Genomic DNA, 22240 nt, shown 5'->3' with positions numbered 1-22240 from the left:
ATAATTATTCTTCCCATGATGTGACTCTATGGTTCTTCCAGGACCTTGACGCATCGCTTCCTTTCAGCCAGTGTTGCCATGTCTGCTTATTATAAGCGACATTGGGCTTTGTTTTTGTTTTGCTTGCTTGTTATAATTGGTAGGGTTGTGTTTTTTTTTTCTTATGGGGTTTGTTTATGTTGTTTTAAATTGATTGATTGATTGTTTTTTTTTTTAAAGTTATCAGTTTGTAGAATAAAATTGCACAGGAATGCAAAGTTCAATACAAGGATTGATTGATTGATATTGTTTGATTGTTTATAAAGATCCCCATTAGCTTTTGCCTTGACAAAAGCTAGTCTTCCTGGGGTCCGACACAGACAAACATTTAACATTTAACAAAGGCAATACTTACAAGTGTTTACAAACACTATAACTCAAAATAAAACATATAGTAAAATAAAATATAAAATAAGAAATAAAAAACATAGGAGAAATAAAAAACTAAGAAAAACATAGCAAAAAAATCACTTTCAACACATTATACATTTGAATTATTATTTTCCCAGGGTTACTGCAGTATGGTTTACATAAGGTGTTCTTTTAACTTGATTTTAAAGATGAATTTTGTATTTGTATTGGTTATACACTTTGGTAGTGCATTCCAACCTATTACTGCTCTATAGATAATAGAAGATTTAATTGATTGATTGATTGATTGATTGATTGATTGATTGATTGATTGATTGATTGATTGATTGATTGATTGATTGATTGATTGATTGATTGATTGATTGATTGATTGATTGATTGGTTGATTGAAAATTGTATTCACAGTCTGTAGAATGGGTACAGTTAAAAAATGAAAGTGCAGGTCAACACAAAATCTGCTGAAACCAGAAAAATGATGAAACCAGAAAAAAGAGACTCAGGGTCCTCCATTTTCAATTCATCTGAACATTTAACCCATTCTGACCTGAGATCAGATTCATACGAGGTTTCCACTGGACACACACTGGTCTGATTGACCCATTCTGACCTGAGATCAGATTCTAAAAATGTCAGTCGTTCTTCGATTTTTCAGAAAATAGCAGACCTTCAAGCTTGTAGATCTGCTATTTTTAAATAGCTAAAGCATAACATGATGCTGACACCAAAAGGCGTGCCCGCCCAAAATGGGTTAAAGACTTACGAATATACAATTACCGGTATATGAAAAAAAGGAAATCATCATACAGTTAAAGAAATGAAAAAAGAAGGGGGGGGACGTGTACAGTAGCCTATGGAAAAATAGGGGGAGGGGACTTTTATTTCCTCGAAAATCACACCCGTGTGAACTGAGCAGTGTTGTATAGTGCTACTTTTTGACGTGTGTGTTTGGCGCCCCATAACACACATGCGTGCGCACATGCACATTCACACACATTTGCGTGCACGTGCGCAACCCTCACAGACAGACTCCATCATGGCCCATAGCACTTACCCCACCCCCTTAGATAGCATTTCTGTAGACTTAGATAGCATTTGATACAGACTTATAGCATGTTATATAGACAGCACTATAATTGCATTGTATGTAGTCATAGCACGTCATAGTACATGTATAGCATAGTAGTATAGATGTATAGTTTATATGTATAGCTTCATTATATAGATATTCCACTGTTACTTTCTTAGCTTACGCATGTTTCATGATAAATGCTTTTATGTGATGTATTCCCATGCTTTTTTGTTCTTGCTTAATGTAAGTCGCTCTGGATTAAGAGCGTCTGCTAAATGCCTAAATTGTAAATTGTAAATTGCAGACACACTATTATAAAATGCAGACGTGTATAGCCCATTTAGGGTTTAAAATGCTTAATTGTATCCATAAAAGTAAATGACAAGTTAAAAAGCATATTTTTGCCAAAATAATAATTTGAGATGTGAGAGAAGTACATGTGTGTGTGGGGGTACTGTACTGTACTGTACTGTACTGTACTGTACTGTACTGTACTGTACTGTACTGTACTGTACTGTACTGTACTGTACTGTACTGTTTATAGTGGTCAGTGTGAATGGGCCTGCTGCGCAAAAAAGCCTGGAATACGGATGTGTATTATTTCAGGAAACTCCCGTTAAACTTTCCAACAAACTCCGGTAAACTCCCGAATTGTACCGTCACACCTGTATATTACCGTATATATATATATTAACTGTATATGCTGCTAAACTTGAGGTTTACGGGCAAATACAGTGCCCGTAATTGCCATTCTGACTGGGCACCCATTTTGGTGTTGGCATCATGTTATGCTTTAGCTATTTAAAAATAGCAGATCTACAAGCTCATATTGCGCCACCGAGTGGCGCGATACGAGCTTGTAGGTCTGCTATTTTTGAAAAAAATCGAAGAACTACTGACATTTTTAGAATCTGATCTCGGGTCAGAATGGGTTCATCAGACCAGTGTGTGTCCGGCGGAAACCTCGTATGAATCTGATCTCAGGTCAGAATGGGTTAACTCCTCTTTTCACACAGCTGCCCTGTAGCAGGGACGGATTAACCCCTACGAGGGCCCCTGGGCCGGTAATATTCGCCGGGCCCCCTTAGCGCCCGTGGCAACTTTTTAACCTAAATTTAACAAAATCAACAGCCAATGAAGGGCCCCATGCAGGAGCCCTTTTCAGTGGTGTCAAACCTATAGTATACCTCACGGTCCAGTTTCCCCCGAAGGGCCCCTGAGACCCAAGGGCCCCTGCAGGGCCACGGCCCCACTAGTTTCTCAAGACAGACTGTTGACAACAGGGGAGGCGCTGTTTTCCTGAATATTTTGACGATGGGATTCTCAGATTGCGGCCCCCACGGGGCACTGGCCCAATGGCTAATTTGTCCCGGCCCTGTATAGGCTGCTCAACAGTGCCAACCAACACCGCTGCCCTGGTTCTGTACACTCAAACAGACACGGAGAGGCAAAGGATACATGTGTGTAACGCCCGGGATTCGAACTCCCAACATGTTTAAGTAGAGAGTAGAGCAGTGTTGTTTTCGTCGACTAAAATGAAGACGAAAAATGTTCGTCGACTACCTTTTTTCACTGACAAAAACAAATGGAAACTAAATGAAGACTATGATGTGCTATGATGACTAAAACTAAGACTAAATATACTGACAATTTCGTCGACAAATAAAAACTAGACTAAAATGTTAGGAAGGGACTAGTGGACAAGAGATCCAGTATAAGTCATTTTACACTTGGTTGAATGCTGAAAATAGCAGATCTACAAGCTCACAACGCGTCTCAAAAGAAACATTCACCAACAAGGTGTAGGCTGAAGCCTAAGCTTATAGTGCCTATACCCTTCTAACAGATAAATGACTTTCATAGGTAAAATAATACAACAAAGCAAACAGAAGGGAGAAAAACAAACAAGAAGACAAAACAAAAACAAACAAACGTAACATAAAACAAAAACAAAGACAGACAGGACAATACAGTTAACAGGAACAAGACAAAAAAAAGAACAAAAACAACAAAAACGAGAAAACAAAACATCATATCAATGTTCTATATACTACTATTTAACCACTAGACCAAAGGGATATCCCTATATGCACCGGGGGAGATATCACAGTATAACCGCGGGCCACAGCCAGACGAATTTTCCGGAAGTGCATTATTTGTCTATGGGACCCTACTGTCTATGGGACCCTACTCTCTATGGGACCCTACTGTCTATGGGACCCTACTGTCTATGGGACCCTACTCTCTATGGGACCCTACTGTCTATGGGACCCTAGTGTCTATGGGACCCGGCGACTACCAGGCAGCGATAGCAGGCGAACGGTCGATGGTCGAAATGTGGCCCGGGGAAACGCCACCCGAAAAGATAAAAATAATTCATCTTTTCGGGCGATTGGGGCGACGTGTCGGCCGATGCTCGAGTATACGTTTTAACAGCGGGAGACCTTAGACTAGAGACCAACGGCGAGCGTCGCTTGAATTTCATTGGCTATCGCCCAACGTTCGCCCACTATCGCCGGGCGACGTCGAACCCAAAAGATGAATTATTTTTACATAGAGATATAGGCTACTACTATAACATCAGGGACACTATAGCTGGTCATCGGAGAGGTCAGGCACCGCTCATAGAGCCAAGAAAGCACATAATGTTTCCATTGGGGTACTCCATTTTCAATTTATCAGAAAACCAGTGATTCGCACACATTGAATCCACCCCAGCCCAGATTAATGTAATTGTCCAAAGAAGGATCCCACCTATTTAAAAAAAATATATATATATATATATATATATTGTGCCAGGGACCCCCATACCAGATTTATATACATTTTCCATTTCTTAATTTTGTAGATCTGCTATTTTCCAAAAAAAGCCAATTTTCATAGACCCTGGCCGCTGATTCTTCCCCACAATGTGGCAACACCACCACCAACCAGCGCCATCTCTCTTCAGCCATCATTGCAACTGCACGCCACGCCACTAGGCAGGGAGGCTCCTCCCTCTCTCTCTCTCTCTCTCTCTCTCTCTCTCTCTCTCAGTCTCTCTCTCACTCTCTCTGTTTATTTTGCACGTTAAAAATCCAAACGGGGGGCCAGCCAAATGTATTTATATTAAAAAAACCCAAAATGTTACACATCCGCGCATTCCTCTCCTTCTCATTCTTCTCCTCGTAGATGTCACAACATTTATGGTGTGGGCGGCGAAGAAAAAGAAAAACGTCTTCTGTCGGCTGGCGTCATCCATAATACACCACAAGATGTCGGGAGGAGGAGGAGGAGGTGGAGGAGCAGGGGTATGTGGAGGTTCTTCTGGAGGAGGTTCTGGAGGAGGTGGAGGTGGTGCCGCGTCCTCCTCCAACGCCCAAGCCGGCATGGGCGCACCCTCCGCCGGCTGCAGCAACAACTCCTCTCCCCCCTCCTCCTATGGGGCTTCTGCTGCTGCGGTGGTGGCGACGGCGGGCGGGGTGGCAGGAGCAGGTCAGTGACTCAGTGATTTATTTACAAAATACACACACATTACTTATCCTATTCTGACCTGAGATCAGATTCATACGAGGGTTTCCACTGGACACACACTGGTCTTTGATGAACCCATTCTGACCTGAGATCAGATTCTATAAAAATGTCAGTCGTTTCTTCGATTTTTCAAAAAATGGCAGACCTACAAGCTCGTAGCGCGCCACTCGGTGGCGCGCTATGAGCTTGTAGATCTGCTATTTTTCAATAGCTAAACTGCTAAAGCGTAACATGACGCCGACACCAAAATGGGTTCCCGTTCAGAATGGGATAAGTCAAAATGTCAATACTGCAAATCTACAATGTATCTATAGAAATACTTGACAATTGGAGGACCCGCTGGTGTAAACAAGGGTTTTTGAGGGGTCCCTTCTATGTGTGTACAGCTTTGAGGGTGTGTGTGTGTGTGTGTGTGTGTGTGTGTGTGTGTGTGTGTAAACAAAAACATTGAATGCCATTCAGTGTTGTTTTTGGCAGCAAATTTCTATTTTAGTTTTAGTCGTAGTCTCTTGAATAGTTTTCACTTAGTTTTAGTCACATTATAGTCACCTGGAATGTTCTAGTGTTTAGTCTAGTTTTAGTCGACTAAATGTAATATGATTTTAGTCGACTAAAATGTGTTTCGACAGGCCTTGATGTCGTTGTAATGACATATTTTACACTTTGGTTGCATGCTGAAAATAGCAGATCTACAATCTCGCAACGCGCATGCAACCCAGCATAAAACTGGATCTCTTGTCCACTAGTCCCTTCCTAACATTTTAGTCTAGTTTTTATTTGTCGACGAAATTGTCAGTATATTTAGTCTTAGTTTTAGTCATCATAGATTTGTTTTTATTTCGTTTTTATTTCGTTTTAGTCAGTGGAAAAAGGTAGTCGACGAACATTTTTCGTCTTAGTTTTAGTTGACGAAAACAACACTGGTGTGTGTGTGTGTGTGTGTGTGTGTGTGTGTGTGTGTGTGTGTGTGTGTGTGTGTGTGTGTGTGTGTGTGTGTAAACAATGGCCAGCTTTGAGCGTTTGTGTAAACACAAACATTGAAGACGAAAGGTGAGGATGCGAATTGTGATTGGTCGGAATGAGATGATATTGTATGATAAGAGTGCCGATCACTTTATCAATACTGCGACATAGAAATACTCTGTCACTGATCGATTGAAAATGGAGGACCCTCATGTAAACAAGTCTTCTATTTAATAGTGCTTTTTCTGCTTTTAGTTTTGTGTTTGTATTGACCTGTGTTTTCCTTGAACTGTACCCATTCTGCATAAACTGTTAATACTGTTAATTAATTCATTAAATCAATCGATCGATCAATTACAAGTAAAAGTCCAGATTGCAAAATTACATTAAGTATTGGCATCAAAATGTACCAAACGTATAAAGTACTTTATTGTACATAATGTCCCATTTCACAAGTTTTCAAAAGATTTGAGTTAAAAAACTCGCTCTGAAAGAATATATATTTATATATTCACATTTTCAAGATATTATTAAAAAATAGCAGATCTATAAGCTCGTAGCACTCTGTGATCTACAAGCTCATAGCCGCGGCACTCTGTGCCACGCTATGAGCTTGTAGATCTGCTATTCTTTTGAAAAATCGTTAAAGTGTGGCACAAATCTTTGAATATATATTTCAGAGCGAACGTTTTTAACTCAAATCTTTGCTTCTGGGGGTGGTCCCTGGAACAACATATTTTCAGATGGGGGTCGGCGGTCAATTTCATATCTTTTTCGGGGTCTTTTGACATGAAAATATTTGAGAACCACTGACACAGAAACATAAGGATTTTCATAAAACTGTGAAGACATTTTGTACAATCGTCCTCGGGTCTAAAATGGGTTAATAAATGCTTCAATCAATCAATCAATCAATCAAAACACGTTCCACCCCTGGGGTGGGGTGGCGGGTTAGGGGTAGTTGTAACTAACTTAACCCAAATTGGGGGCGGTAACCCCTTTTGGTGTTCGCATCATGTTATGCTTTAGCTATTGAAAAATAGCAGATCTACAAGCTCATAGCGCGCCACCGAGTGGCGCGCTACGAGCTTGTAGGTCTGCTATTTTTGGAACAATCGAAGAACGACTGACATAGAAACATAGCTTTTTCTGAAAACTGTCGGGATGTATGTAGAAGACATTCTTAGAATCTGATCTCGGGTCAGAATGGGTTAACTAACTGTTTCCACCCAAACCCCTGTATCAGGTGCCCCTGGCGGTGGCTGCAGCCCCCATCCCGGGGTCTGTGCGGTTAGTTAACTAACTAACTAACAGTTTCCTGCATCAGGTGCCTCTGGCGGTGGCTGCAGCCCCCATCCTGGGGTCTGTGCGGTTAGTTAACTAACTAACTAACTGTTTCCTCCATCAGGTGCCCCTGGCGGTGGCTGCAGCCCCCATCCTGGGGTCTGTGCGGTTAGTTAACTAACTAACTAACTGTTTCCTGCATCAGGTGCCTCTGGCAGTGGCTGCAGCCCCCATCCTGGGGTCTGTGCGGTTAGTTAACTAACTTAACTAACTGTTTCCTGCATCAGGTGCCTCTGGCGGTGGCTGCAGCCCCCATCCTGGGGTCTGTGCGGTTAGTTAACTAACTTAACTAACTGTTTCCTGCATCAGGTGCCTCTGGCGGTGGCTGCAGCCCCCATCCTGGGGTCTGTGCGGTTAGTTAACTAACTTAACTAACTGTTTCCACCCAAACCCCTGCATCAGGAGGTGCCTCTGGCGGTGGCTGCAGCCCCCATCCTGGGGTCTGTTGTGCGGTTAGTTAACTAACTGTTTCCACCCACCCTGTGCATCATCAGGTGCCTCAGGCAGTGGTGGCAGCAGCAGCAGCAGCCCCCATCCCGGGGGGCTCTGCAGTGCGGTGGCGGGCCGTCTGCCCTGCCGCGTCCTGGAGCACATCTTCTCCTACCTGGAGCTGGAGGCGCTGCGGCCGTGCTCCCTGGTGTGCTGGCACTGGAACGCCGTGCTGGCCGACGAGAACAGCGAGGTGTGGCGCGGCCTGATCGCCCGGCAGCTCAGCGACGAGGCGCTGCGCTCCGACATCCTGTGCAACCTGCCCACGTACAAGAGCAAGGTGTGTGTGTGTGTGTGTGTGTGTGTGTGTGTGTGTGTGTGTGTGTGTGTGTGTTGTGGTCAGTGGTGTTTTTAGGGCAGGAAATTTAGATTTTCTTCGTTTTAGTCATAGTCTCTTGAATGGTTTTCAGTTTTAGTCACGTTTTAGTCACCTGGAAATGTCTTAGTGTTAGTCTAGTTTTAGTCGACTAAATGTCATGAGATTTTAGTCGACTAAATCTACAGTTGATTTAGTCGACTAAAATGTGTTTTGGCGGGTCTTGATGCCGTCGTAATGAGTGTTTTTACACTTGCTGAAAATAGCCGATCTACAAGCTGCGACGCGTTCAGCATGCAACCAAGTGTAAAATGACTTATACTGGATCTCTTGTCCACTAGTCCCTTCCTAACATTTTAGTCTAGTTTCTATTTGTCGACGAAATTGTCAGTATATTTAGTCTTAGTTTTAGTCAACATAGCTTAGTTTTCATTTAGTTTCCATTAGTTTTCGTCAGTGGAAAAAGGTGGTCGACGAACATTTTTCGTCTTAGTTTTAGTCGACGAAAACAACACTGCTGTCGCCTCACAGCTAGAAGGTCCTGGATTCGATTCCCGCTCGGGACGCTGTGGGTGCTTGTGGCGTGTTTCCTCCTCCGCGTCATCAGTGCCCATACCCGAAGGCAGGGGTTGGCGAAAGGGCCTTTCTGTGTGGAGTTTGCATGTTCTCCCCGCGTCCCCTTTAGGGTAGGTACCCTCACAAAAAACATGCAGTAATCCTGGTCACTAAACTGCCTCCCCCTGGCCAGCCCGTGGCGCCTGATGGAGGGGAAAGGAACTGGTTGGAATAACGTGTTCCTTCCACGCGCTATACGTCCAACCAGGGAAACTCCCCCCTGTCAGGTGTAAAGGAGCAACTTGGACACTCAGGCATGAAGGAAGCATGAGTTCAAGTCCGTTGCTCTCCCCTTGTCCCCCATATATGGGGACTAGGTTGGCGGAGGGTGTGTAGAGCCCAGGATCACATTAGATGATTGACACAGGGGTGAAAAATGGGTTACAAAATCGTGGGATAAAAAAAAAACATTAAAAAGTGTTGTGTTGTTTTTAGGGCAGCAAATTTAGATTTTTTTTTGTTTTAGTCGTAGTCTCTTGAATGGTATTCATTTCGTTTTAGTCGCGTTTTAGTCACCTGGAATGTTTCAGTGTTATAGTTTTGAATATATATTCTTTCAGAGCGAACGTTTCTAACGAACGACTGATATAGAAACATGAGGGTTTTTCAGAAAGCTAATCTAAATGGGTTAAAGATCTGGAATCGTGTCTGTGTAACATGCCTATCTATCTACAAGAGCAAGGTGGGGAGGCAGTGGCTCAGCGGTAGAGTGAACGGATGGTAACCACAAGGTTCCCAGTTCGAACCCGGGCTCCCGAAGAGTTAGCGTCGAAGTGTCCTTGAGCAAGACACTGAACCCCCTGATTGCTCCTGATGTGCAGGTTGGAGCCTTGCATGGTTTCCGCTGCCATCGGTGTTACATTATAATGTTTGGGGTCCTTGACATGGAAAACGTTTGAGCACCACTGACATAGAAATAGAAATAGGTTTTTCAGAAAACTGTCATGATTTAGGGACTGATCGTTATTTATCAAAGGTTGGTATGGTGCAAAAAAGGGGGGGGTCATTAAACTATTTTTTGAGCCTGAGGGGGGGATATGTTTATTTTTATTTTGGCTTGGGGGAGGTTGTACAACTTTATTTTGCTGAATTTTGTATTTAAAAAAGGTTTTGATTATTTTGTTTTTCATATAGTGTTTTACTCCTATCTATATAAAGTTTACCCTGTGTGGCGAGTGTACTTGGTATCTTCCATGTGTGCGCAACTGCGCATACAAATAGAACAGATCTACAAGCTAACAACGTGTTGCTTGGTGACACGTTGTTAGCTTGTAGATCTGTTCTACCAACAAAGGTCCCTCCCCCGGCCGCTGATGTAGTTTGCCCCGTCTGACTTGTAGCCACTTCAAAACAGCGCGGGACCCAGCTCTGGAAATATCCTCTTTAACCCTTAGAAGAGCAATCACGGGAAAACCCGTGAAGTAATAGCGTTCCGTAAATGGGCAATCACTGGAAAACCCGTGATTCTGTTTCTTGATTAATATCGATATATTAATAACCTCCGCATCGCTGTGTGAAGTCCCTTTGTTGAAATTCCAACTGCAATACCCAGAAATCCCGTGTCACGTAACACGCGCGCACATCTTGGCTATAAAACGTGCCCGCCCCCTGGGGATCTGCATGCCTGGCCTGCATGGGGAGCAAGCCAGCTGCTTGCGGGCTTTCTGAGTTCGCTCTTCCCGGCCTGGCTCGAGCGATGACACCGTACTACGATCTGGACGGGTGACCAGATTTTTCTATGGTAAGAATCTTATTGTCTGAAACATTATATGCTATATCTATTCAGTGTGTATTATAGTTTCTAATGGCTGTTTGCCGCGCCGCTGGGGTAAGGCAGGCCGCTGAGCTAATGTGTTTTTTTTTCTTTGCCGAGCCTCTGGAGCGTAGCTAGCGTTACAGGCTGCGGCCTGCGCTCCAGAAGCTCTGCAAAGTTAAAAAAACAAACACTGCACAAATGGTTACATACATACGTGATACTAATTATACAATCATCCATTTGTAGCGACGACTCGGCACAATAAAATCATTTGATCGCTAGCAGTCATCGGAGAATATATAAGGGTCGGTATTAGCCCAAACCGACCATGTAGCTGCTAATTAGTTAGCATTACTATTAGCTATTTGTAGCATCGGCCCACGGCAGCACAATAAATGTATTTGATCGCCGGGTAAAAAACACCATGTAATGGACATATATAGTAGCGAGCACTGACTACAGCTAAATGTGTCTTTATTTGTATATACATCAGGCGAGCCGCGAGGACGAGGACGACCGAGGACCATGATGATGATGATGATGCTGATGATGACGATGAAGAAGAAAAAGACTTCTCCGACACTGAACCAGATACATTAATTCATTTCAGGGGGCAGTTGTGTTTTCTATTTAGCCTACACAGTACACACCGTCAAGAACTGGACTGCAGTGGTTTGGGGACACTGGGGGAGGCGTAACTGTTTTGTATGTAGAATGAATAGTTTATTTCGATCTTTTGAGAGGGAGACATTACACAAAAACAGTTTACTTTTTCTTTTGTGATCGAAAAGGCATAGGCAGAAGCTTAAAGCTTATTAGTGCCTATCCTTATCTCAACGTATTCCAAAATACTGTTGAAGATATGCATAACAATCAACATATAAACAAAACAAACAAATGACATTTATAGAAGAATAGAAAATTAAACAAACAAAAAACAACAGACAACGAGAAAAAACAAAACAAGGAGTGGAAAAAAGACAAACAGACAACGCTACAATGTTATACCTTAGTCCAACACTATACATGGCATAAACAAGGCTCAGCTCCCCGCTCATTCCAGGTTATATCTATGCAATAATTCCTGTTTGAGCCTCTTTTTAAATTGTTTTAGGCTGTAGGCCTATTTATTTTCTGTAATATATGTATTATAATTTTATTATGTTGGTAGTCAGAATAAATAAAAATGCACTATTTCAATCCGAGATACATGTCATTTTTTTACACTATTCTGAGGTTTATGTTCTGACTAAGCGAGTTTCAACTGTGATTTACTCTGTAACGGTAGATGGTAAGAACCCAATTTTTTTTTTTATATAATACAGTAAACATTCAAGTCTACATTTCTATACATATCATAGGCACCAAGTCCGGAAAACTATGTCATTGGATGTGTTTTTTATCAAAACTGTGTTTCTTCATAACAGGTTTTTGAGATACATGAATGAATAGACTAGGGTACTGGTAAGACTATGTAAACATATTATATATCGAAATCTTCGTTAAAATGTCAAGTTTCATGAAAGAATAACAGTGAGTTTCTATCTTGTTCCAGTAGGGGGCAGTAGGCGGTTTTATTTGGGTTGGTCAGTTTGGTAATGACTGACCATGCTATTTATAGATGGCAAAATATCTACAGTGGTACATGTGGGAAACTTTTTATTTTTTTATTATTGAACTAGACAAATCACCCTTTAAAATGAGATATGTCATAGGTATGGGCTCCCTGTAGAAACAAAATTGTTACCAAAATAAACCTTAAAATGATTGTATCTTTTTTCCATGTGCTAAAAAGCACTTTTGAAAAAAGCGCATTTTTTTTAAATGGCTTCCAACACAAAAACTATACATTGTATCAACTCAATTCATTTTTTTCCTGGAAGAAAACTTGTCAAGCTTTCTCTGAAGGTCTTTTATTGTCACAGAGTCACAACAGAGAATTTTCAATAAATCATTCAAAAACGCATATTTCCCATAGAGAAAAGCAATAACAACATGGGATTTGACTTGAACACTTCAGAGGGTTAATGAAACTGTGGGTGCTACCCTCATCTAATAGGCACCTGGCTTGCGTTGGTGCATCTATCCTTAATGGTAGCTGTCTGCACTAGTAATACTATTGTCAGAGTTGCTTGCTACACTACTAACTGCATCTGCAACACTGTGGTCAGCCTGTCTGTCGTTGCCGTGGTCGGCGCGTCTATCATGCACTGTATGGCTGTTTGGTTGCAAACTGTTTTGTGGTGTCTGCGCCCGCGCTCTTCACAGTGAATGCCCTGCGTTCTACAATTACGCGCGACATGCAGCCTGCCTAGCATTTTAATGGCATTGTCATAATTCTGGTCTGATAAAGCCAATCCCGCGACTACATAGCCGCTCTGCCACTTAAGAATACTCACTTTAAATATGTGAATTTATCAGACTTACTGAGACTCGTGTTTTTGTCTATTGCTGTCTCAAATTGACTCCAAAAGCTTTGCCATTGACTCGTACATCTCCAGTGAACTTCTCCGTGGTCAGTTGACAGGCAGTTTGACGTCACAGTAGCCTACTTGTGTTTTGTCCGCGGTACCATGTACTTTTGTCTGCGTATGTGGTTGTAATAGATTAAAGAAAGAGTTACACTATTCGGTGGTGCCTGGCTGGCTAAATGAGCTGAGCAGGCAGTTGAACGTTGGTGTTGCGCAAATTGTGCTTTTCTCTGTGGAGTATGACGCTGTAGTATTATGGTATGCGACTGCGTGACATATTTATTTAGCATTCATTCATTTTCATCATCCTGGGCTTGGGCACAGAGGCGAGGGATGCCCACTGCCTTGGCAGCTTGGCTATATAATGACTTTACGCACGAGGCTCACCTAAAAAATAGCCAATCTAAGCTCACAAATTTGTGTCGCGTCATCAGCATGTTGTTGTGAGCTTGTAGGTTTACATATGCTATATTTAAATCTTTAGTTGGAAGAATGCAATGTTGATCAGTGTTGAGTGTTGACCATAATGTAATGACGGATATGGAACCAAATGAACCCCAGACGGCCGCCGCCTAATAAACGATCAGCGTTTACTTTATGCTGCTATACTGTTGGTGTGGATATAAAATAAATATAGTCTATGGTGTTTGGGGGGGGGGGGGTCATATATATTCTTACAGTCCCTGAGGGGGGGTCCCGAAAAAATATTTGGAGGCTGGGGGGGGGGATGAGGAAAAATAAAAAAATGAAATCACATCTGCACCACCCCCCCCTGGTGGATAAATAACGATCAGTCCCTTAGAAGAAGACATTTAAGCAATATTACACGAGAGGGTGTGGGTTAAAGTGATTATTGCCACGACAGTGATGCGGTCAGGAACGAGACGAAGTCGAGTTCCGCAAGCATCACCGACTACGACCACAAATGTCCCAAAAAACTAGCTAGCCTAGCCACCGAGATTGCTAGCGCTCTGGGAGAACAGAGCAGCTGAATTCTTTGTTTTGATTAGGTGGTGAACGGTGCTGGTTTAAACCCACGGCCAGAAGGCTGTTTCAACCAATCAGATTGCTTCCTCGAAATGACCTGTGGTAGAACTTTTGTATAATCGACCTCGCGTCTAAATGGGGCTAATCGATATAATTCCCTCCCCTAACCTCGCCGCGTCCCGTCTCTCTCTCTCTCCCCCCCCCAAAAACAGCTGAAGTCCTTCCAGCACGCGCTCAGCTCCCACGACTGCTCGCGCAACGTCTACGTGAAGAAGAACGGCTTCACGCTCCACCGCAACCCCATCGCCCAGAGCACGGACGGCGCCCGCGGCAAGATCGGCTTCTCCGAGGGCCGCCACGCCTGGGAGATCTGGTGGGAGGGCCCGCTGGGCACCGTGGCCGTCATCGGCCTGGCCACCCGGCGGGCCAACATGCAGTGCCAGGGCTACGTGGCGCTGCTGGGCAGCGACGACCAGAGCTGGGGCTGGAACCTGGTGGACAACAACCTCCTGCACAACGGGGAGGTCAGCGGGAACTTCCCCCAGTGCAACAACGCGCCCAAATACCAGGTATGACATGACATGACATGACATGACATGACATGACATGACATGACATGACATGACACAACGGGGAGGTCAGCGGGAACTTCCCCCAGTGCAACAACGCGCCCAAATACCAGGTATGACATGACATAACTAGAGCTGGGACTCGATTAAAAAAAGTAATCTAATTAATCAGAGGCTTTGCGATTAATTAATCTAGATTAATCACATTTTAATCATTATTTGACCCGAGAACAGTGAGAAAGCAATTTTTTCAAATGGATTTTGGTATACTAGTGAATCAATGAATAGTGAATACATAAGTTTAAGCAATAAAACATGGTTTTTGTAGTAATAGGCGTAATAATTCTTTATTGAATAATTGCACACAACTGTGCTGTAATCCACGCTACCATCGGATAGCCTTTTAAATCCTATTTCCAATCCACGGGGACAAGCAAAGTGATCTCAGCGGCTTCCCCCAGTCTGGTGAACTGTCTGCGGTTTCTGGTGGTGTTATTGTCTGAAGAGGACACGGACACTTGGTGTGCAGGTCCGTCTGAAAACTGTCCAGTGACAACGTTTCGCGGTGAAAAGAATAGTGCGATTAAAATGCGTAATTTTTTTTAATGCATTACTTTTTCTGTAGTTAATTAATCGTAATTAATCGCAATTAGTCCCGGCCCTAAACATAACATGACATAACATGACATAACATAACATGACATAACATAACACAACGGGGAGGTCAGCGGGAACTTCCCCCAGTGCAACAACGCGCCCAAATACCAGGTATGACATGACATGACATGACATGACATGACATGACATGACATGACATGACATGACATGACATGACATGACACAACGGGGAGGTCAGCGGGAACTTCCCCCAGTGCAACAACGCGCCCAAATACCAGGTATGACATGACATGACATGACATGACATGACATGACATGACATGACATGACATCAGTGTCGTATTCGTCGACTAAAACTAAGACGAAAAATGTTCGTCGACTACCTTTTCTCACTGACGAAAACTAAATGGAAACTAAATGAAAACTGAGCTATTATGACTAAAACTGAGACTAAATATAGTGACAATTTCGTCAACAAATAGAAACTAGAAAATTCGCAATTTAAAAAAATTGCAGAGTGTGGTTGCCGCAGTGGCTTACATATGCCCCTCCCACTAGTATTGCCAGCCAATTACAATTTCAAGTCACACCTTAGATCATGCGTAAGTCATTCGGAGGGGATTTAACCCCCGAAATTCATGTTTTTGCGACAAACGGTTACATTTCTCGCATTTGCGGCGCCCCCTATGGATGAAAATGGAATTGCTTTTAGAACTTGGTTGATTGAACCACCCCGGACATGTGATTGAAATTTGGGATGGATTGGACATTCCGTTCATGATTTATGGCATTTTTGTGATATAGGCCCCTCCTACTAACTTCGGAAGACGATTACGGCCGAACGATACGCACTTTCAAAATTCTGCGGCTCAGTTTTAATTGGATGGGTCCAGAGATCACGTGTGCCGATTTCTGTGAGATTTGAACGAAATCTGTAGGAGGAAAAGCAAAAAGTGTGTTTTGGACAAAATTCAAAATGGCGGAAAATCTATCATGGCGGAAATGGGCGTGGCCTATATGGGGAGATGCGTCATGACCCAAGGAATCCAGGGAAAAAATAATTTTGATTTTACGACCTACGGTTCAAGAGTTATAAGCCAAAAGGTAAAGTGGGCTGTTATAGCGCCACCATGAGGCCGACCTATAAAATTATAATTTTAATTAATTTTAGTGATAATTAAGAAATATCCCTAACAGTTTTGTAACTATAGTGATTACAGTCTCCGAGGAACAAATACTTTTATGTGAATTTTTGCCTTTTCCCATTCATGTCAATGGGGAAATTTAATTCACTAATAAATTCATATCAATTAAACTATACAACATTTCTCTTAACAAAATACACGCACACGATTCCCGATTTTTCCGGTCAATTTGACATATGGCTCAAGTGCGTACAGCGTACAGTGTGGGAGGTATAAAGCGTCAAAATAAAGACTACTCCAGTGAAAAAAAAAAAAAAATAATAATAATAAAGTGTCACAGTTACAAGAGTCTGGTTGCCCATTCGGGCAACCACACTAACTAGACTAAAATGTTAGGAAGGGACTAGTGGACAAGAGATCCAGTATAAGTCATTTTACACTTGGTTGCATGCTGAAAATAGCCGATCTACAAGCTCACAACGCGTCGCGTTGTGAGCTTGTAGATCGGCTATTTTCAGCAAGTGTAAAAACACTCATTACGACGGCATCAAGACCCGCCAAAATACATTTTAGTCGACTAAATCAACTGTAGATTTAGTCGACTAAAATCTTATGACATTTAGTCGACTACATTTTGACCATAGGCATTTCGTGCTTTATTTATTTAAAGACCTTTTATAAGCGTCGTACGAAGCCAAATCTTGTCGTGACAAATCATGACAACACACACAATATTTTGGACCAAACAAATAATTACAAAGAAGAAAAACAACAAAATAAGGGTTGTAACCTGCCGTTTTTTTCTACTTTATAATTCTTGTTGGCTTCGTACGACGCTTATAAAAGGTCTTTAAATAAATAAAGCACAAAATGCCTATGGTCAAAATGCATTGGGATTCATTTCCTGGGCCACTCGTTACAATTTACAATGTAGGCATTTAGCAGACGCTCTTAATCCAGAGCGACTTACATTAAGCAAGAACAAAAGCATGGGAATACATCACATAAAAGCATTTATCATGAAACATGCGTAAGCTAAGAAAGTAACAGTGGAATATCTATATAATGAAACTATACATATATACTACTATGCTATACATATGTACTATGGCGTGCTATGACTATATACAATGCAATTATAGTGCTGTCTACATAACATGCTATAAGTCTGTATCAAATGCTATCTAAGTCTACGGAAGTGCTATAGTTGTTCTGGAAGGGGGAGGGACTGCGACGCTCTATTGTTTAACTAAATATCAGGTCAGGGTTCAGACATAACCTGGCAACCCTAACCCTATAACAATGTCTTATTGTTTAACTAAATATCAGGTCAGGGTTCAGACATAACCCTGCAACCCTAACCCTATAACAATGTCTTATTGTTTAACTAAATATCAGGTCAGGGTTCAGACATAACCTGGCAACCCTAACCCTATAACAATGTCTTATTGTTTAACTAAATATCAGGTCAGGGTTCAGACATAACCTGGCAACCCTAATCCTATAACAATGTCTTATTGTTTAACTAAATATCAGGTCAGGGTTCAGACATAACCTGGCAACCCTAACCCTATAACAATGTCTTATTGTTTAACTAAATATCAGGTCAGGGTTCAGACATAACCTGGCAACCCTAACCCTATAACAATGTCTTATTGTTTAACTAAATATCAGGTCAGGGTTCAGACATAACCTGGCAACCCTAACCCTATAACAATGTCTTATTGTTTAACTAAATATCAGGTCAGGGCCGGACATAACATAACATAACCTGGTATATCAATACATGTAACAATAAATATCAGGTCAGGGCTGGACTTAACATAACATAACCTGGTATATCAATACATGTAACAATAAATATCAGGTCAGAGCCAGACCTAACCTAACCTAACCTAACCTAACCTAACCTAACCTAACCTACCCTACCCTACTAGCCAGACAAATATTCCACACAATCTCCCAATGCTATATAGAGTCTGGAACTGCACCTCCCGAAATCCGAGTACTCGATATGTAAATATATTTTTTAATTATCTTTTAGAGCTTAATTTTGTAATTCCTTTTCTGCACCTCCACCTTCACTCAATGCGGGCGGGTTAATATCAGAATTGTGATATATTATTGATTTCATTTCTAATTACTAGTATTACAATGTTATTATTATTGTCCTTGCTTAATGTAAGTCGCTCTGGATTAAGAGCGTCTGCTAAATGCCTAAATTGTAAATTGTAATTGCCTTTTTTTTTTATCTCCAGTGTAATTGTATTTAGTTAAAGGTATATTCAGTGATTTCACTTAATTCAAATATCACTTATTTTTTTTGTTTTGTTGTGATAATCCTCTCTACTATAGAGTGTGCTGACCATATAAGGAGTTCCTCCCTGTCCCCAGTTCACCCCTGGGGGTCAAAAAACCTTAGGTTTCGTTTTTTGGCTCTCTATCCTGATTGGATGAAAGGCTTAGGTCCCAGCCAAAAACGAAACCTACGTTTTTTTTGAGTGAAATCACTAAATATACCTTTAAAGTTAACATAACCATAACTGAATGCATTGGAGATGTAATTCCAATTCAAAAATAGCAAAAGATAATTCAGGATTTGTTCTGTTCTTTTTTCACCTAAACGTCATCAGTGATGTTCATTGCAATGCCATTTCAATGCCATTGGTCATGATATTTGCATATAAATACCCCCCCCCCACAGAGGCTGAAATTCACACACATTAAAAATGTCTGGACTCTGTGCAATTTTGAACTTTTTTTAACCTAAGACTTTTGACCTTTACCCTAATAATAATAGTACAATAATTGTAAAATATGTTTTTTTGTGATCATTAGAATGTCTAGAACTTGTTTTATTCATTATTGTGAAAGATATCCCCCAAATGTAAATTATTAATTTATTATATTATTATATAATTTTTATATAATTATTATAAGTTTTTCATCAAACTTTATTTTATTTTATTTTTTTCAACATATTTTTTAGTCTTAGTCCTAGTAGTACAAAGTAGTAGTAAGGTTGAAATCTATTTTTTTGCAAGTAGAAATTAATGCGGGTGTTAGAGGGTTAAAATAGATCATCATTGAGTCGCACACACACAGTGGCAAGGGTGCATTTGAACAATTTCCAGTTGTTTACAATCTACGTCACCAATGAGGTGACAAGAGACGTTTCAGCGATCCAGCCTTCATCGGTGTGTAGAGAGAGGTCGGATAGCCGAGATGTCTGTCGACGCATTTGTGACGTATAGAAAATGAAAATAGTTAAAATTCCACTCTTGCCCCTACTGTATGTGCAACCGTTTTCTATGAGGTTGATTCTAGTATCATGTTATGCTTTAGCTATTGAAAAATAGCAGATCTACAAGCTCATAGCGGCGCCACCGAGTGGCGCCACTACGAGCTTGTAGGTCTGCTGTTTTTGAAAAATCGAAGAACCACTGACATTTTTTTTTAGAATCTGATCTCAGGTCAAAAAATGGGTTAAAGGACAACTTTAGTTTTTTTCAACCAAGGTTCATGTTTTAGGTTGTTATTAGAGAAAGTAAAAGATGAGTGTTCATTTTTCTTCATGTGCTGCTTTCTTTCGTTTTAGGGATTTTAGCGTTTTTTGACAGGGGGGCGGGGGCATTCGAGCATGGGGCTAAATATGTATTTCTTTACAAAATATTATGGCGATTAATTTTTTTATTATTTACTATAGTCCTAATATACCACAGGAAATTACATCTGGCCACAGAAGATCACAGGATCTACTGAATGTGAAGGTAGCCTACTGGGGGGAAGCCACACTCTGTGTCATAGGCTCAATATGTCAGTTTGACACATTCAATAGATCCCGTGATCTTTTGTGGTCAAATATAATTTCTTGGGGTTTAGTAGGACTAGAGTAAATAATAATAAAAAAAATCACTATGACATTTTGTAAAAAAATACATATTTAGCCCCATGCTCGAATGCCCCCGCCCCCCTTGTCATAAACAGCCAAAATCCCTAAAACGAAAGAAAGCAGCAAATGAAGAAAGAATTACACTCATTTTTTACTTTCTCTAATAACAACCTAAAACATGAACCTTGTTTGAAAAAAACTAAAGTTGTCCTTTAAGTTGATCCTCGTGTTCATCGCCAGCTTTTCATTTTGCTCCGTCACCTCTAAAACGACGCTTGTCTGTCCGTCTGTCTGTCTGTCTGTCTTGTCCGTCCACAGATCGGCGAGCGGATCCGCGTCATCCTGGACATGGACGACAAGACGCTGGCCTTCGAGCGGGGCTTCGAGTTCCTGGGCGTGGCCTTCCGAGGGCTGCCCAAGGCCCTCCTCTTCCCCGCCGTCAGCGCCGTCTACGGCAACACCGAGGTCACCATGGTGTACCTGGGACAGCCCCTGGACGGCTAGGGCCCGGCGTCACCACGCCGAGGTCACCGTGGTGTACCCGGGCCAGCCTCTGGACAGCTAGGGCCCGGCGTCACACCACCAGAGGCTCTCCACCGCGGAGGGGAAGCCTCCTGGATGTCACCACCAGAGACTCTCCACCGCGGAGGCAGTGTTGTTTTCGTCGACTAAAACTAAGACGAAAAATGTTCGTCGGCTACCTTTTTCCACTGACAAAAACGAATGGAAACTAAATGAAGACTAAGCCACGATGACTAAAACTGAGACTAAATATACTGACAATTTCGTCGACAAATAAAAACTAGACTAAAATGTTAGGAAGGGACTAGTAGTGGGACAAGATATCCAGTATAAGTCATTTTACACTTGGTTGCATGCTGAAAATAGCCGATCTACAAGCTCACAGTGAGCTTGTAGATCGGCTATTTTCAGCAAGTGTAAAAACAGTCATTACGACGGCATCAAGGCCCGCCAAAATACATTTCTGTCGACTAAATCACCTGTAGATTTAGTCGACTAAAATCTCATGACATTTAGTCGACTAAAACTAGACTAACACTATCACTTTCCAGGTGACTAAAATGTGACTAAAACTAAGTGAAGTTTCAGTCCAAAGACTATGACTAAAACTAAAATAGAAATTTGCTGCCAAAAACAACACTGTCACCAGAGGCTCTCCACCTCGGAAGGGAAGCCTTGGTCTGCGTTTACTAAAGATCGCTGCGTTTGAACCCGGTCTGGCGCGGATGGTGATTTACGTCATGTTGTATAGTCACTGATTTTGTTTAACCCATTCTGACCGGAGATCAGATTCATACGAGGTTTCCACTGGACAACACACTGGTCTGATTAACCCATTCTGACCTGAGATCAGATTCTAAAAAAAATGTCAGTCGCTCTTCGATTTTTCAAAAATAGCAGACCTACAAGCTCGTAGTGGCGCGCTACGAGCTTGTGGTCACCTCAGCTTGTGGTCACCTCACCACCGAAAATCCAGACTAGAAACCACAAACGGATTAAGAACTACCCAAAATAATAATTCCCCAGCTACGATCATAGTTTTAGGGCCTATGGCCAATATAATAGAATCCCCCCCCCCCCCAAAGGTAACAAAGGTACACAGATGCTGAATAATAGTCTCTGGAAAGTACACTCACATTTATTTTACCCATTCTGAACGGGAACCCATTTTGGTGTTGGCGAGTGGCGCGCTATGAGCTTGTAGATCTTTTTCAAAAACCACACGTGCGGATATTCCCAAGCCCACCAGTAGGGTGCAGTGTTTCTCTCTCTCTCTGGTTGGAAAAACTGGAGACACACACACACACACACACACACTGGCACAATGGAAGGAATTAACCCATTTTGGTGTTAGCATCATGTTATGCTTTAGCTATTTGAAAATAGCAGATCTACAAGCTCATAGCGCGCCACCGAGTGGCGCGCTACGAGCTTGTAGGTCTGCTACTTTCGAAAAATCGAAGAGCGACTGACATTTTTTAGAATCTGATCTCAGGTCAGAATGGGTTAATCAGACCAGTGTGTGTGTCCCAGTGGAAACCTCGTATGAATCTGATCTCG

General features: G+C 41.9%; 1 protein-coding gene across 1 annotated transcript; it reads left to right on the top strand.

Annotated features, from left to right (window-relative positions):
• The first annotated feature begins 4495 nt into the window (after positions 1 to 4495).
• On the top strand, positions 4496 to 21997 carry fbxo45 (F-box protein 45). Its single transcript, XM_083778630.1, has 4 exons — positions 4496 to 4954; positions 7795 to 8069; positions 14147 to 14503; positions 20477 to 21997. Exons 1-4 carry the CDS (start codon positions 4666 to 4668, stop codon positions 20660 to 20662), a joined length of 1107 nt encoding a protein of 368 aa, XP_083634756.1. The 5' UTR covers positions 4496 to 4665; the 3' UTR covers positions 20663 to 21997.
• The last annotated feature ends 243 nt before the right edge of the window (positions 21998 to 22240 follow it).

Source organism: Protomyctophum parallelum (genome assembly GCF_964188405.1).
Source record: "Protomyctophum parallelum genome assembly, chromosome: 12".
NCBI lineage: Eukaryota > Metazoa > Chordata > Actinopteri > Myctophiformes > Myctophidae > Protomyctophum > Protomyctophum parallelum.
This window is presented reverse-complemented; position numbering and strand designations above follow the sequence as displayed.